This window comes from Leucoraja erinacea, chromosome 39, assembly GCF_028641065.1.
Source record: "Leucoraja erinacea ecotype New England chromosome 39, Leri_hhj_1, whole genome shotgun sequence".
Classification (NCBI taxonomy): Eukaryota; Metazoa; Chordata; class Chondrichthyes; order Rajiformes; family Rajidae; genus Leucoraja; species Leucoraja erinaceus.
In genome coordinates, this window is record NC_073415.1 from 3,762,777 (window position 1) to 3,779,264 (window position 16,488).

The following is a 16,488-nucleotide window of genomic DNA, read 5'->3' on the forward strand; positions in this document are numbered from 1 at the left end:
AACAGAAGACTTCCTGTGTGGCGGCTTTCACGTCAGAAGCCTGAATGCTCCAGTTTGCAATATGTTTGAGGGGATTCTCGTTTGAAAATCCAGGGAATCGCCAAAGAAACCGAACAACTCCAAACCTCCGGGGTTGGAGACACATAGAACCGTCAGATTGGGTGTTGCACCTACCACTGCCAGTCAAGTTAGAAATGTCCGCCATGGCGCTCGAGTCTGATGCCTTCATTTCATTCAACAGCTGTATCACTGAAAAATACATCAGGTTTTGACTTTCACACATTCAAATAAACGTAATTAGCTTCCCTTTGCATTTTTGTCTGTCCCTGTCAACCGAGGCATAGAATAAACGATAAGAACAGTTCTAATAGAAACGGAGATAGCAGCATTTAAATAGATTAGGGAATTGAGTACATGACAATTCATCGCGTTACAAGAAATGGTGATTGTCTTGCTGTTGGTGCAGAGAAAATCTACGACGACTGATCCAGAACTGAACATTTTATCTCTGATTAAGCTCCAATAAGGCTTATAGTCTTATTAATCTCTGATAACAATGTGTCTGTGACTTTCGGAAGAGAGGCATTTGAGGGGAGACTTTATTAACGTTTCACAAATTATGAGGGGCCTAGATGCATTCACTTTCTTATTTGACTTTTCAAACGAGTATTTATGCCCCTGTCCCACTTAGGAAACCTGAAGGGAAACCTCTGGAGACTTTGCGCCCCACCCAAGGAATACAGGGGAGATGAGGAAGAACTTCTCACCCAAAGTTCTGTGGAATATGCAACATACTGGCCGAAAGGGTGCCAGCGACTGAAACTGACAACACAATGAAACAGTGTACAGAAGTATTTCAAGGCCCATTGCCCTGTGCGGAATGTTTAGGGGAAGTTGGTGAATTTAAGGCAGGATTTAGCCATCTAGAAAAACTCAATAGCTCTTCAAGGAATCCTCCTTCAAGGTGATTTTCCTGTCCGTGTTGCCAGTAGAGATATAACAGAAATACAACATCCTCAAAGACCTGCTGGGTCAAACCGCTAATGCCTATAATCTCTACAGAGGAGAGACATGGCAAGCTCTGAAATTTGCCCAAGCAGTATTGCAGCATAGTTGGATTAATTTGGGTTCATAGAGATGTGATGTAGAGCATGGTTGCAAGTGATGTATCGGGTGAGTATAAGCCATCTTCACTTCGTGTTTTAGATTTTCAATCTGGTACCTTACAGCATCCGCTTCCCACATTTACTCAACTTTCCCCGAAAAAGGGTTTGATAAAAGAAAAAGCACAATGCACTTTGTAAAAGGCGTCTTGGAGACGTGGCCTTTTACATTTGAAATGCAGCTTCATACAAAACATGGTGCCATTACTAGGAACATTGCATGCAAAATTTGACAAACCCGTTTGCACACAGCTGCTGAGGTGGTGCAGGGATTCTGATGCATTATTGATCGCAGAACATATGAACGATTAGAGAAGTGTCGGCTGATCAGAGGGAGCACTTTTTGAATTTATAAGTGTGAGTCGCGTCTGCCTAATGCTGGGAAATAATTGAATCAAAGGATGGCGAAGGTCTGTGGTTGGAGTTTGTTTAACGATAAACTGCAGAATATGTGATGGGTGCAGGGTCGGTAGTTTCTATACTTCCTCTTTTGTTGCAACTTTTACAAGAGAAGCAGGGACTGCTCAGCCTTGAAATTAGCATGTGGTGGTGTCGATCGAATGTAAAAAATAACATCAGAACACCTGAACAACCGGAGGTCTCTTGGAATTGGAGACTCATAAAATCGTTTGATTGGATTTCACACTCACAGTCATTCTTCATCTGTGCAAGTTCCATCCGAAATCCAGCGTCCGATGTTTTCATTTCACCCTGCAGCTGGCTCACTGAAGTAGAATCCAGGGATGATTTCACACATTGAAACAGAAGGCATCCCCCCCCCCCCCCCCCCCCCCCCCCCCCCCCCACCCTCCCCGTCCCCCTCTGAGCTGATAATCTACTAGCCGAAGCATGGAACACAGAAGCATAGATGCCCTCTGCCCCGCTGAGTTACTCCAGCAGTTTGTGTCTCTCTCCGGCGTAAACCAGCATCTGCAATTATTTCCTACACATATTTTGCTTGGGCAGCTGACAGCACAGTGGTATGACTAGTGATTACTCTCACTTCAGCTAGCCCCGGCATTAGGACGGGGGGGGGGGGGGGGGGGGGGGCAGAGATTTAGTGGGAACCTGAAGGGTAACCTTTTCGGACAAAGGGTATTGGGTGTATTGAAGGTGGTTGGATGCATAGGAGGTGGTAGTTGAGGCAGGTACTATCGCAACGGTTAAGAAATATTTGGGCAGGTACATGGATATGACAGATTTAGAGGGATGTGGGTCAAATGCAGGCAGGTCGGACTAGTGTAGACGGGACATGTTGGTCAGTATGGGCAGGTTAAGCCTAAGGGTCTGATTCCACACTGTATCACTCTATGACTCTATAACAAAGAAGACATTTGATACTTACTCAGTCCAACAACAGTGCCGAGAGACGCGATGGATAACAGGATAGAGAGGCCAATTAAAGCACAGATGATCAGCGGGATGTGTTTTCCTCCAAAAGACATTGCGGGTCGGTCGCCACTGTCTACAAAGTGGGAGTGAAATGTTAACTGAAGGAATAAGATGAAAGCATCAAGAGAAAAACCACCGCATGCCCTTTGCCTGCATTAGATGTGGGGATTAGGCTGAGGAAAGTCGAGCTGTGATCTTTAAATCATCAAAAACACGTCTATTCAATGGACGAATCGACACATGTTGGAGGTTAAACCTCTACATTTGACAGGGAATGGAAGTGTTGAAACATAGAAACATAGACAATAGGTGCAGGAGTAGGCCATTCGGCCCCTTCGAGCCAGCACCGCCATTCAATATGATCATGGCTGATCATCCAACTCAGTATCCCGTACCTGCCTTCTCTCCATTCCCCCTGATCCCTTTAGCCACAAGGGCCACATTTAACTCCCTCTTAAATATAGCCAATGAATTGGCCTCAACTACTTCTGTGGCAGAGAATTCCACAGATTCATCACTCTCTGTGTGAAAAATGTTTTGCTCATCTCGGTCCTAAAACACTTTCCCCCTTATCCTTAAACTGTGACCCCTTGTTCTGGACTTCCCCAACATCGGGAACAATCTTCCTGCATCTAGCCTGTCGAACCCCTTACGAATTTTGTAAGTTTCTATAAGATCCCCCTTCAATCTTCTAAATTCTAGCGAGTACAAGCCGAGTCTATCCAATCTTTTTTCATATGAATATCGTGACATCCCAGGAATCAGTCTGGTGAACCTTCTCTGTACTCCCTCTATGGCAAGAATGTATTTCCTCAGATTAGGAGACCAAAACGGTACGCAATACTCCAGGTGTGGTCTCACCAAGACCCTGTACAACTGCAGTAGAACCTCCCTGCTCCTATACGCAAATACTTAACGCAGTGTATCCTTCGCCATGGTAGTTTACATAGAGGTATATTGAAGAAACATCCGCTCACCGTCCCTTTACACCTTAACATTTAACAAGCGCTCTCGACATTTTGCTTAATTTTGCTTTTTGATATCAAAGTGTCGAGAATTATAGTCCACCCACTGCAGTTGCAACCACATCAACTATTCACTCTCTAATGACTAATTTTTTTTAATTTGGTTTCGAGATAAAGCACGGAAACAGGCCATTCGGCCCACCGAACCCGCATCGATCAGCGACCCCCACACGTTAACACTATCCCACACACACTAGGGACAATTTTACACTGATTCCGAGCCAATTAACCTGCGTCTTTGGAATGAGGGAGGAAATCGAAGATCTCGGAGAAAACCCACGCGTTCCCTGGGAGAACGTACAAACTCCCTTCAAACAAGCACACGTTGTCGAGATCGAACCCTGATCTCTGTAAGGCAGCAGCCCTACAGCTGCGCCACCGTCACGCCCTACATGATATGAACCTGGCTTAGGATTTCCCGGCTGATGTCCAACTCCAGAGTCAGGTGCACCAGGAGTTTCACGCACCCCCTGGAGCTCCATGTTCTCAACTTGAAGACCTCCTTATCTTTGAAGAACATGAGTTAAAACTATTTGCAATTGGCTGCAGTTCCCCAGGTTGAACTTCAGTATTCCGTGTAAAATTTGGGGCTGAATTCCACATAATCTAACCACTTCTGTTTCTGCTTCTGCCATCTGGATCTCACGGTTACCTGCCATTTCAATTCCTCTTTCATTTCCCACAGAGACTGGTTTCTCTTCGGCCTCCTTCACTGCCAAGGTGAGTCTACACGCAAACGAGAGAAATATCACATCATATCCCACATGGGTACCTGCAAACTATCGGCGGGAAATCATTAATTCTCCAATTTCATGTAATGCCCACCCCGGTGTTCCTTCCCATTTCCTCCTATCTATCCTGGTTCTCTCACACCAACTATTTATATCACAATGCGCCCGACCCCGATCACCATATCCTCTGCCCCGTGCCCTATGTGCACATTGCCTACCCACACACTCCACCCATTGGATTCTCTCGCCCTCACTTCTTACTCGCCCCTTCTTTTTGTTCTTACTATCTGCCCACCACCGAACCCGCGCCATTTGGCGGCGTCACTCTGCTGCTTCATGTCCTATCAGGGTCGGAAACCCCATCTTTTTGTTCTCCACTTGCCACCTCCCAGCCTCTGGTGCTATCTTCACCTTTCCCACCTCAGCTGACTCTTATCTACCAATCAAGCCTTCTTCACCTGTATCCATCTATTGCATGCTGGCTCTTGCCCCACAATTCACCTCCCTATCTATAGTACCTGCTTCCCCTCGGCTCATTGACAAGTTGAAGTATCTGCATCCGAATACCCGTTTCCCACCACAGATGTTGTACGACCAGCTCAATGTCTCCAGCAGCTCTACTTTATTGCATTCATCATCTGCAGTGTATTGTTGCTCAACTTCTGCCGCTTGCCGCGGGGTTCCAGTGGCATTATCATAGATCCAGAGCATATCTCTCCAGACATATCCTATCGATGTTCCTGTCCAAATGTTGTTATTGTACCGGCCTAGACTACTGACAGCTCGTTCCACATACCATCCACCCTCACGTGAACATGTAGAAACATAGAAACATAGAAAATAGGTGCAGGAGTAGGCCATTCGGCCCTTCGAGCCTGCACCGCCATTCAATATGATCATGGCTGATCATCCAACTCAGTATCCTGTACCTGCCTTCTCCCCATACCCCTTGATACCTTTAGCCACAAGGGCCACATCTAACTCCCTCTTAAATATAGCCAATGAACTGGCCTCAACTACCTTCTGTGGCAGAAAATTCCACAGATTCAATACTCTCTGTGTGAAAAATGTTTTTCTCATCTCGGTCCTAAAATATTTCCCCCTTATCCTTAAACTGTGACCCCTTGTTCTGGACTTCCCCAACAACGGGAGCAATCTTCCTGCATCTAGCCTGTCCAACCCCTTAAGAATTTTGTAAGTTTCTATAAGATCCCCCCTCAATCTTCAAAATTCTAGCGAATTGTGCCTCTCGACCACGTGACCAACTTGTTTAATTCTTGTTTTAAATGCACAATGCGCACCCACTTCAGTATTCCCCACATTAACTCCATCTCTGGAGTGTAGAAACCACCCGCCATTTCACCGGGGAAAGCAATGTTACCCTGATTTGCGCTGAATCGCTCGATAGTCAGCCGAAAACATAATGCTAAGATCAACTAAGGCCGTTTGCCTGCATATGACCCATCTCCATCCACTCCCTACATACGCATGTGATAATATAAAACCTTCTTAAACGTCACTATCATAGTTGCCCCTACCACCACACTGGGCAACGTGTTCTAGGCACTCACCACTCATGTATACATGACGTACCACACATCTGATGTGTGCCCCTTTGCCCCTTTCATCTTAAAGTTAAGCCCTTTGGTCTTTGACATTTCCATCCTGAGTAATGGGTTCTGACTATCAACATTAGCCACATCTCTCATAATATTATTAACTTCAATCAGGTCTCCCTTCAATCTCAGGCGCTCCAGTGAAAACAAGCCAAGGCTGCCCAACTTCTCATTAGAGCTAATATCCCCTAATCCAGACAGCATTCTGGGAATCCTCTCCAAAGCGTCCGCACCCTTAGTACAATTGTGCGCCCAGAACTGCTTGCAATATTTCACATGTAGATCATCAGGTTGCCTATCTGAGCACAGTTTTTGTACCACCCCACGTGTTCTCTCTCTTCAGCTTTGCAAGTCATTCTTCGCCAGATATGTATCCAGTTCCTGTATTTAATACCACAAGTACCAGGCTCCACACTTCAGTTTCCAATCACAAGCTGCGAAACATTTCTTCATCTTTGCCCTCTTGAATTCACTTCCCCTTTAAGTTACACTGGCGACCTGGTCCTGAACACGCAAACATAGCACTTCCCACTTTACACTGACCCCTCATTTTTTTTTAATTCAAAAGCAAATTTTCTCTTATCCGTCTCTTCAATAAAGAATCAATTCCAACATCTCCAAACTACCCGTGTAATCATGGTCTTTGCTCCCAGAAGCAGTTTTCATCAGTCTGTTATGGAAATTCTCTAACGCCCTCGTTCATTTCCTACTGAGCAGAGGCTATAATGGAATCAAATGTTGAAATAGAGACCGGACCGGTTTGTTAAAGGTTCAGCTCAAGGACTATGTATTTTACGCTACAAATGATAAAATACAGATCTATGTGTGTCTTATTTACTATTTTATTATCCTGTCCACAAAGTTTAATGTGAACTGCTGTGGCGTCGGCACATGATGCCTTGTTCGGCAGTGACCACATCAACACGGTTCAGTCCTTTTTGTCTTCCAAAGAGGAGACGTGGCGATCTCTCTCTCTCCCCTCTCTCTCTCCCTCTCCTCTCCTCTCTCTCTCTCTCTCTCTCTCTCTCTCTCTCTCTCTCTCTCTCTCTCTCCTCTCTCTCTCTCTCTCTCTCTCCTCTCTCTCTCTCTCTCTCTCTCTCTCTCTCTCTCTCACGAATATCGCTCGGTAATTGGAAAGTACCCAGTCTGAAAATAGTCATGTACGAGCATGTGACTGAGAGATGACGGCCCTCAGTTCGAGCCCGTTCCTCGTGTAACCAGCGGCAGGAAACTGATGTAATGACATTTCATGGAATTAATGGGAACACATTTCGATTTAATGGAAAGTACTACGTGGGAAAGAGTGTAGCCAGAAACGACATCTCTCTAACTGAACCCCCACCCCCACACACACGTGTTCTTAAAAAAAAACAGGAACAGATCCTCGTTGACATGATCGGATGGCACGCAAACAAGACTTTTCACTGTACGTGTGAAAACAAAAAGGAACTAAACTAAATTAGTTCATATACTCGAGGGATTCATGGTTGAGAGTTTGTAAAATCATTGGTAAAGATTGCACATTCTAAGGAATGGGTGTATAAACTTATTTGTTACACAAGCAACATCTACGCTATTGAATTAATTGATGCAAGCGTATAGTTGGAATTGGAGTGCAAAATCGATTAAGTTGTACAATATACATTATAGACTAGGTACACATTGACGGAAGGAAGTGTACAATGGTGAAACTAATGAAATTAATTCAATACAATGGAATCATCATGAGGAATCGGAGTGCACGTTGTATGCAGTTCACAGCCACATTTAACCGTAATATCCCTGCATTAAGTTGCACCTGCATGGAAAGGTCTGCAATGAGATGAGCAATCAGTTAAGTTGGAATATAAGTCCGATGAAATGTGTGCATAGTGGAAGCATCGGGGTACACACATTCAATCGAATGGAATGTCAAACACAATAGAATGTGGATGGGCAATGAATGGAATTGGTTTGTACATTCATTGTAAGCAGAGCCTGAAATGTCTTGTCTAACATGTGGATATGTTTAGTTCAGTTTAGTTCAGTTTAGTTTAGTTTAGTTTAGTTTAGAGATACAGTTCTAAACTCTCAGCCCCGATGAAGGGAAGTCCGCACCGGCGCATTATGAACGCACAATGATGGAATGCAATTGTGGTGCCATTATGTATTCGCTCATTGGAATTGAGATAATGAAATCAACGAAATGGAGTGAAATCGCGAAACACAATGGATGGAATGAAGTACATGGTTGAACAAGTGGAACAAACACAATTAATGGAATGCAGTGTTCAAGAAGGAACTGCAGATGTTGGAAAATCGAAGGTACACAAAAATGCTGGAGAAACTCAGCGGGTGCAGCAGCATCTATGTAGCGAAGGAAATAGGCAACGTTTCGGGAAATATCCAGAAGCCGCATCTTGCGATGTGTGTTTCATAAACATGAAAATCTTGCAGCTAAAATAAACATGGAGCAAGGGGGTAATAACGTGAACCTCTCGGGGTTGCGCTATGATGAGAGAAATGATGACAGGTTTCAGACTGAAAAAAACAGAAACCAGTGGTTTCATCATTATTGTAGATATTATAGATATTACTTTCTGGGTTGAATCATCCAGTTAGCACGTCACATAAAGATTCTCGCTTTACGGCGGCACACATGACAATTATTGACCAACCGATGCCAATATCGGTATGTTCCAATGGGTAGGCGGATACACATTGCATATTGACATTTAGTTTAGTTTAGTTTAGAGATAACATCCACCCCCAGTCCCAGACCGTATTTTTGGCGGGAATCTCTCTGTCATCACTAGGACCCTTCAGTTCATACCACTCCAGTTTTGAAAAACATTCAACATTAGAAGCTGCTGCACTTCCTGAATTAAGCAGAAGTGATATGGAATTGTGAAACTCAGCACGTCATCTGACCATTGGTATTGTGTATCCTTGTGAGAGGCGCGGATGAGTTTACTATAATTCGACCGCGCATGTTCTTCAATGACTAGAAGGTCTTCAAGCTGAAACATGGAGCAGATGGAGTATTATGCAAACATTGATGAGGTTCACCCCAATGAACAGAATAGAGACGGTTGCCGGCCGGGAAAGCGGAATACAGGTGGGTTCCTTGGTGTTTTGTCTTTATTCTGTTCCAGCGATTGAGTTTGGCATTCAGTTTCGAAGAAGGGAGAGATGTGGGATGATTATTCTCTACTTTGATCTTGTATAAGCGGGTGCCATTATAGGTCCATTGGGATCCAGTGTCAAGAATGTGCAACACGTCTATTCCCCATCGAGTTTAGATATCTATCCTGCTGTGGGTTCCCATATTGACGAATCGGGTGTTGGACAGTTGACAGATCCCGATATTAGCAAAACACAAGGCTCCATTGCCCCGTCCTCCGGAGTAAACAAGGAAATAAATTCCGATTTTTTCTACTGATGTTTCCCTCACCTACTTGATGAGATGTCCTTCACTTGCACTTTGCAGACCGTGGCATGAAAGCGGAGGACCGTAGCGGACACAAACTCTCCGCCCCGTGCGTCTACTCTCTGCTGGGACTCAGCATCGTTTTATCGGCTGCGGCTCTCTGCGTTGCAGTTATTTTGTGTAAGTTGTGGGGAAAAAAATCTCTAAAATGTGAAGCTTGTCTTATTGTATAAAATATCAAAACGAACAAATGTGCAGATAATTATTTGATTGGTAATTGTTGCACAATACGTGCAGACCGTGGTTCCGATATTAATTGAGGGGCAGGGGGGCGGGGGCGTGTGCAGTGAGCTGAACCACATCAGGGGAATATGAGAATTAAACTCATTGTGTCTGTCGGAGGCTTTTCCACTCGAAAATGCTGTTAATACCGTGTTTTCAATGCCATTTTTGCGGTTGGAGCCGTGATAAACACACAACTCCAAAACGGATTAAAAAGCCCGGATCAATGTATATGTTGAATTCAGTTGAGAGAAGTGCAAAATTCTAAAGTGGGTCATCACTTTCATGGAATAATTTTCAAAGTAGACGCAGTTTCACTGCCTCACTTCCCAAGCAGCATGCACACACCCAACATCCCCAATTCTCGCAATATGTGTCCCCACTAAAGGAAAACGAGTGTGTACTAGGGAACTGCAGATGCTGGTTTCAACCGAAGATAGACATAAAAAGCTGGAATAACACAGCGGGACAGGCAGCATCTCTGGAGAAAAGGAATGAGTGACGTTTCGGGTCGAGACCCTTCTTCAGACTAGTTAGGGAAAAGGGAAACGAGAGATATAGATGAGGATGTAGATAAATGGAGAAAAGTGAATCTCGGGATGTCAACAGACTTGGTTAAACATCCCACTGATAAAACAATCCCCAACATAGATATTTTTGTAGTTGCCACTTCTTTCCAATGTCCTCTCTGTCTTCCTCTCTCGCTCCCTCTCGCTCTCTTTCATTTTCGTTCTCTTACTCTCCCCTATCACGACGCGCTCAGAATTAATGTGAGTAAGAATGAAACATGAAACTATTTAATATGTTGCCTTCTTTTCCAGTTACAGGAAATATTCGGAGCTTAAGCAGCTCAGTGGCCGGGCTTCAGGTTGAAGTTTCACATCTAAAGAGTAAGTTGTATAGTTATCAAAGAGAAATCTCAAATCGAATAATTTATATGGGGAAATGTCTAATTGGTGATATTGAGATGGGGGTCGCTGCACCAAGCACCTTCTCTCCCCGATTCTTCTGGCTACCAGGACCACCAGGCTTTCCTGCTACCTTGGTAGCGTTGAGATATGAAGCGGCGGAGGCAAATCATTACGTTTCGTCTACCACAAACGGTCCTTTTCAACGTACTCGATAATCAACGAAAATGATTGTGCTCATGTTCACTATGTTTCCATTTTTAATGTTACCCTTGTAGTTTTTTATTGCTTTCCCAAGTCCAAATAATATGAGTATAATACAGGGCCTGTCGCACGAGCATGCGACAAGCGCGACCAAACCGGAAGCGGGGGACGTGCGGAGGTCGAGTGATCTCCGTGCGAGTTGACGTGAATTTCGAGCGAAGTCCGCGGGGTTCGCGCTAGGCGTACGCCGTCAAGACGCTGCGTACGGCGTCGAGGCGATGCGTACGGCGTCAAGACGCGGCTTACGGCCTCAATGCGGCTGAGGGCCGACAAGCCGTCGCCGCACTGAATCTTTGAAGACGCTCAGCTTTTCGGAGCCCCGCGCGATGTCGGGCCCAGCTCGGCACAACTCCATACGGCTCCGGCGATCGAAGTGGGACCGGCCCCGCAAGGCCATAAGGCTCAAACGACCACGTTAGGTTGAGCTTGCCGCATGCACTCGCATGCTCGTGGGCCAGGCCCTTTCTTTACAGTGCCAGAGACCCTCGTTCCATCCTGGCGGCGAGTGCTGTCTGTACAGAGTTTGTATATTCTCCCCGTGACCTGCGTTGGTTTTCTCCGAGAGCTTCTGTTTGCTGCCACACGCCAAAGGTTGGAGGTTATTTAGATTGGTATAAATGTAAAACAAATGTCCGTAGTGTGAGCAGGATAGCGTTAATGTGCGGGGACCGCTGGGCGACGCGGACTACGTGGGCCAAAGGACCTGTTTCCCCGCTGTATCTCTAAACTAAACTAAACTAAATTAAAATCGCTCTCCAGCCCATGAGAAAATCTTTCACACCTGATCTCTGTTTCCAGCTGGTTGACGAATTTACTGTCTGTCCAATTACTGATACTGATATTCCTGGATTATAATATTGATCGTAAGTCTTTTGTTTGGGACCAACGTTACCGCTTTGTTGAATTCTACTTGGGAATATCAAGTGCATTCCCTTCAGAGAGATCGTCAGTTCATTTAAAATAGAAAAACTCCATCATGTTGGTCAGTGATGATTGCCTCTGACATGCCTCGAGTGCCTTTCTGCAGGCAACCAGGATCATGAGCATAGCATTGATATTTCTAGAGACTGACCCCACCATTTTAGTTGAGTGCAGAATACACAAAGCGGAAGCAGAGTCTCTGAGAAAACCAACGCAGTTCACAGGGAAAATGTTCAAACTCCGTTCAGACAAGCACCCGTAATCAGGATCGAACCCGGGACTCTGGCGCTGTAAGGTAGCAAAACTACCGCTGCGCCATCGTGCCGGGTTAGAAACATGGAAACATAGAAAATAGAAAATAGGTGCAGGAGGAGGTCATTCGGCCCTTTGAGCCAGCACCGCCATTAATTGTGATAATGGCTGATCGTCCCCAATCAATAACCCGTGCCTGCCTTCTCCCCATATCCCTTGACTCCACTAGTCCCTAGTGCTCGATCTAACTCTCTCTTAAATCCACCCAGTGATTTGGCCTCCACTGCCCTCTGTGGCAGGGAATTCCACAAAAGGTGTAATGTGGAATTGATTGTTTTGGTGCTAACTGGTGGTGACCTCTTTGCTCGTGTTTTAGACTGATCATATTTCTCACACGTTCCCCAGTGTCTCGCTCTCCAGTGCGTGAAACCAGGATCTGAAATAGGCGTTGGTTTAGTCCAGGCGAATGTCTCGGTTGTTAAACCCAGAAGCACGGACCCGGCAGATGAGGCCCCCCCCCCCCCCCCCCCCCCCCCCCCCCCCCCCCCCCCCCCCCCAAACCCCTCGTCGCGCTCCTCCAGATATTGTCTCTGACATTTACTTCCTTGTCTTCACAGAACAGCTGAGTTGCCCTCACGGATGGGTCAACTTCAAGCAAAGCTGTTATCTGTTTTCTTCAAGCTCACAAACCTGGGAGGAGGCCCAGAAATCTTGCGTGCCAGCGGACGCCCACCTTGTTGTCATTAATAATGCTGAAGAACAGGTAGGCGTTTATCCGTGACCCCGTTTGACGGCAACTTTGCCTGCTCAGCGGTGTTGCCATCCACACAGTTTAGAGATATAGTGCGGGAATGGGACATTCGGCACATCGAGTCGGCGCTGACCAGCGACCCCCGTACATTAATGCCCCTGTCCCACTTAGGAAACCTGATATACAGAAGGCTACGGTGTAAAGATCTAAGGCGAGCTGACTAATTAGATCCAACATTGTTTTGCTGATAGCAGATCCAGTGTAGTTCGGCGGGGAACAGTGCTGGGAACTGTGCGACATATATATTAACTTCATGGATGGAGGTACGATTAATAAGGATTCAATGTAAGCCTATCATGCCCCTGTCCCACTTAGGAAACCTGAACGGAAACCTCTGGATACGTTGCGCCCCACGCGCGGTTCATGCGCGGTTCCCGGAGGTTTTTGTCAGTCTCCCTACCTGCTTCCACTACCTGCAACCTCCGACAACCACCTGCAACCTCCGGCAACCGCACGGAAACTTTGGGTGGGGCGCAAAGTCTCCAGAGGTTTCCGTTCAAGTTTCCTAAGTGGGGCAGGGGCTTTAAAAACACTACAATTGGACATACAAGGCATCCATCGCTTGTAATTCGCATAATGCTACTCCGACCAGACTCACTGCCCATGGAATCTAGGCCATGAGTTCTCACTGGCCAATGTTCACCCAAATAGCCATGTAGATTAAGACAGATCAGGAAATGACGTACATGGCGACCAGGTAAAGTTCCTGCTCTCATTTAGGCCAACATTCTTGAAGCCCCCATCTTTGAAAACGGAGAAAACCTTACCAGTGGGAGCAGTACCAAACACTTTCCATATTATATCCCTCTCACTCATACCCGAGGAACATACAGCTCTGTATACATAAATGGCTGAATGTCATAGAGTAGGTGATTGATTGCACTGTTTGTCACTAATACTGCCATGAACTGTTGTTCCCACATATACTAAAACATTTTCGTTTCAATGACAGGACTTCTTAAAGAAAAAAGATGGTGTCCGTCGCTGGATTGGTCTCACTGACAAAGCCTCTGAAGATGACTGGCGCTGGGTGGATGGAACCGATTATAAATCCTCTGCAAAGTGAGTTACTTTCCAGTGCACGTTCTATTTCACCTCTGCGGTGCTGAATGTGAAAGAAAAAAACACAATGTGTCACACACACTATCCTACACACTCTAGGGACAACTTACATTTATACCAGGTCAAATAACCTGCAAACCTGTACGTCTTTGACTACGTGAGGAAATCGGAGAACCCGGAGAAAACCCACGCGGTCACCGGGAGAGCGTAAAACTCCGTACAGACAGCACCCGTAGTCACGATCGAACCAGGGTCTCCGGCGCTGAAAACGCTGTAAGACAGCAAGTCTACGTTGCGCCCAATGACAATCTCTCTAAGACAATTTCTGACCTCAATTCCTGAGCGCCAAACACAAGGCGCTCAGGAATGGAAGAAAAAGTTGGGTGATCCATTTTAATTTCTCCTGTAGTATCTCGCCATCAGAGTACCAGGATCAGTTTTCTCGATGTGATATTAGCAAGCAGACAAGACCAGTGGAGAGAGTAGCAAGGGAAAGGCTAAGAATCCACACAACATCCCCGAGGTAATGCTGCTGATAGTTTCTCCATGTTAAGAAACACCTCCCACAAATTGTTCCTACGCATCTCCAAAACTGACAACATCTCACAACTTGGGGGCACAAAGAACTGCAGATGGTGGAATCTTGAACAACGTACTGGAGGAACTCAGCAGGTCAAGCAACATCTGTGGGGCGCATGGTTAGCCTGTCCATGTCCTCCACATATGCTGTCTGGGCTTTCTGAGTACCTGCTGACAAATGTATCCAATTCCAATCGCAGCTTCTCTCAAAATGAAGTAGACGCTGCCAACATATAGCAAGACCTTGCATAGGCTAACGTGGTAAGCAATGTTCATATCACATTGCAGCAGCAACATAAACATCCATCTAAACGCAACCTTCCCCCTATATTGAAGCTATTTATCTAGGTATGTTACAAAACCTACCTGAATCGTGGCTGAGCATCTGCCCCACCCCTTGTGTGTGATTTTGGCGCTGTTTAGCGGGGGCGGGTTTAAAACGCGATTTTTACTAGGCTGTTGCAATCGAAAATGTTCAGCCTAGTAAATCATTAACGGAAAATCGCTGAAAGACCCCGTCGCAAAAGGTATTATTAGTTTTTATGGCCCTGTAAAATAGTTAGAGTAGTTTAAAAATCACTCTCTAAACTCGCAACCTCTCGCAGCCCCAGGGTTTTATAAAGCAAACAATTAAAGGTATGTACCTTATTTTTACATTAAATGGGGCATGTATATAACCCTGTATATAAAGTTTTCTATAGCGAGTAGCTCATTTTGGGCTCTTTATATCCCGCAGTATTTTTCTGGGCATTTGAGGGCACAAATCCAGCGCAATGTGAACGTTCTAAACCAGCGCGTTCACAGGAACCCACTAGAAAGCCGATTTAAATTGACTTTAATTTACAGCAATTGAACACTAAATTCCTTCCATTTGGCCTATAAATTGATGTAAATGAGATTTAAAAATCATGTTTTATTGTGAATTACTTGTGAATATTATTTGCACACTTGGGCTATTTAAAAATGTTAATCATTTATTAAGAAATGGATAGATGTTTAGATCTAGTAAATTGAAGTTTGAAATTAGCTACAATTGGGTAACTAACTAATTATATGCTTTAATTTCAGGTCATCCAAGTTAGATTATTTAATATTTGTTTCAGAATGGTTCAATCTATGATAACTGAAAATTTCATTCAGTTCTCTTAATTTTTAAGAAGGTTATGTGCTTTTGACTGTCCACGATCACAGCTTTTTTGTTATGTCCATAGAAAATCAATAGGGAACAAGATGCTAATTTCCGAGTATGAAAATAGCCATAACTTTTTTATTACTTGAGATATGAAAGTGAATTAGGTGTCAAATTAAATTTATTTTTATGCTTTATCTGATGGGATAAATTGCAGACTTGATTTTTTAAATCTCAAAATTTTGTAACATTGCTAATTTATCAAACTCTGCCCCATCACCATTTATATTTTGGGAATAGCATTGACACACAACACACATGGATCGGCTGCATAAAAACCGTGGCTCCTTGAGCAAAATAGAGGCTGGATATTCCAACTAATTTAGACAGAAAAAGCTGGAGTAACTCAGCGGGTCAGCCAACATCTCTGGCGAAAAGGAAAAAATGACTTTGCGGGAAGTGACCAGAAAAGTAACCTATTTCTTTTCTCCTGAGATGTTGCCTGATCCGCTGAGTTCCTCCAACTTTTTCTATTTTTCTTCTGTTTAAACCAGCATCTGCAGTTCCTTCCTACACATCCTGACTAATTTACTCGCCTCACAAGGTATTTTTCGCCGTGACGAGGCACGACACAGGATCGTGAAGGTAAACCTCATATTTTGCTAAGGCTAATCCATCTGCAACTTCCCACAGGAGAGCAACTCCACACATGATAGACTTCTTGGGAGGAAGCCAATAGTCCTCTTTCATCATTCATTTCCCCACTAAAGTTGCACTCTGCAAAGAATTTTACCGTGACTTGTCACATGTGACAATAAGTAAGTAAGTAAGTAAGTTTATTGGCCAAGTATTCACATACAAGGAATTTGCCTTGGTGCTCCGCCCACAAGTAACAACATGACATACAGTGCCAGTTACGAATGACTCAGAAAACACTAAACATT

At 44.8% G+C, this 16,488-nt stretch overlaps 1 protein-coding gene and 1 long non-coding RNA gene across 2 annotated transcripts; one reads left to right on the plus strand and one right to left on the minus strand.

Moving 5' to 3' along the window:
* On the minus strand, positions 1–6,479 carry LOC129714501 (uncharacterized). Its single transcript, XR_008726356.1, has 3 exons — positions 2,509–6,479; positions 1,814–1,888; positions 1–249 (listed from the first exon to the last, which is right to left on the minus strand). It is a non-coding gene; the product is annotated as an uncharacterized LOC129714501 (long non-coding RNA).
* Positions 6,480–8,635: 2,156 nt separating this feature from the next.
* LOC129714477 (asialoglycoprotein receptor 1-like) lies at positions 8,636–14,066 on the plus strand. Its single transcript, XM_055664088.1, has 5 exons — positions 8,636–9,024; positions 9,397–9,516; positions 10,440–10,508; positions 12,581–12,726; positions 13,727–14,066. The coding sequence occupies exons 1-5, from the start codon at positions 8,934–8,936 to the stop codon at positions 13,838–13,840; spliced, it is 540 nt and encodes a 179-aa protein (XP_055520063.1). The 5' UTR covers positions 8,636–8,933; the 3' UTR covers positions 13,841–14,066.
* The last annotated feature ends 2,422 nt before the right edge of the window (positions 14,067–16,488 follow it).

Coding starts and splice junctions, on each gene's coding strand:
- LOC129714477 (XM_055664088.1), top strand. CDS start 8,934: ATGGAGCAGATGGAGTATTATGCAAACATTGATGAGGTTCACCCCAAT. Junction 9,025..9,396: donor GCCGGGAAAGCGGAATACAG/GTGGGTTCCTTG, acceptor TGCACTTTGCAG/ACCGTGGCATGAAAGCGGAG. Junction 10,509..12,580: donor TGAAGTTTCACATCTAAAGA/GTAAGTTGTATA, acceptor TTGTCTTCACAG/AACAGCTGAGTTGCCCTCAC.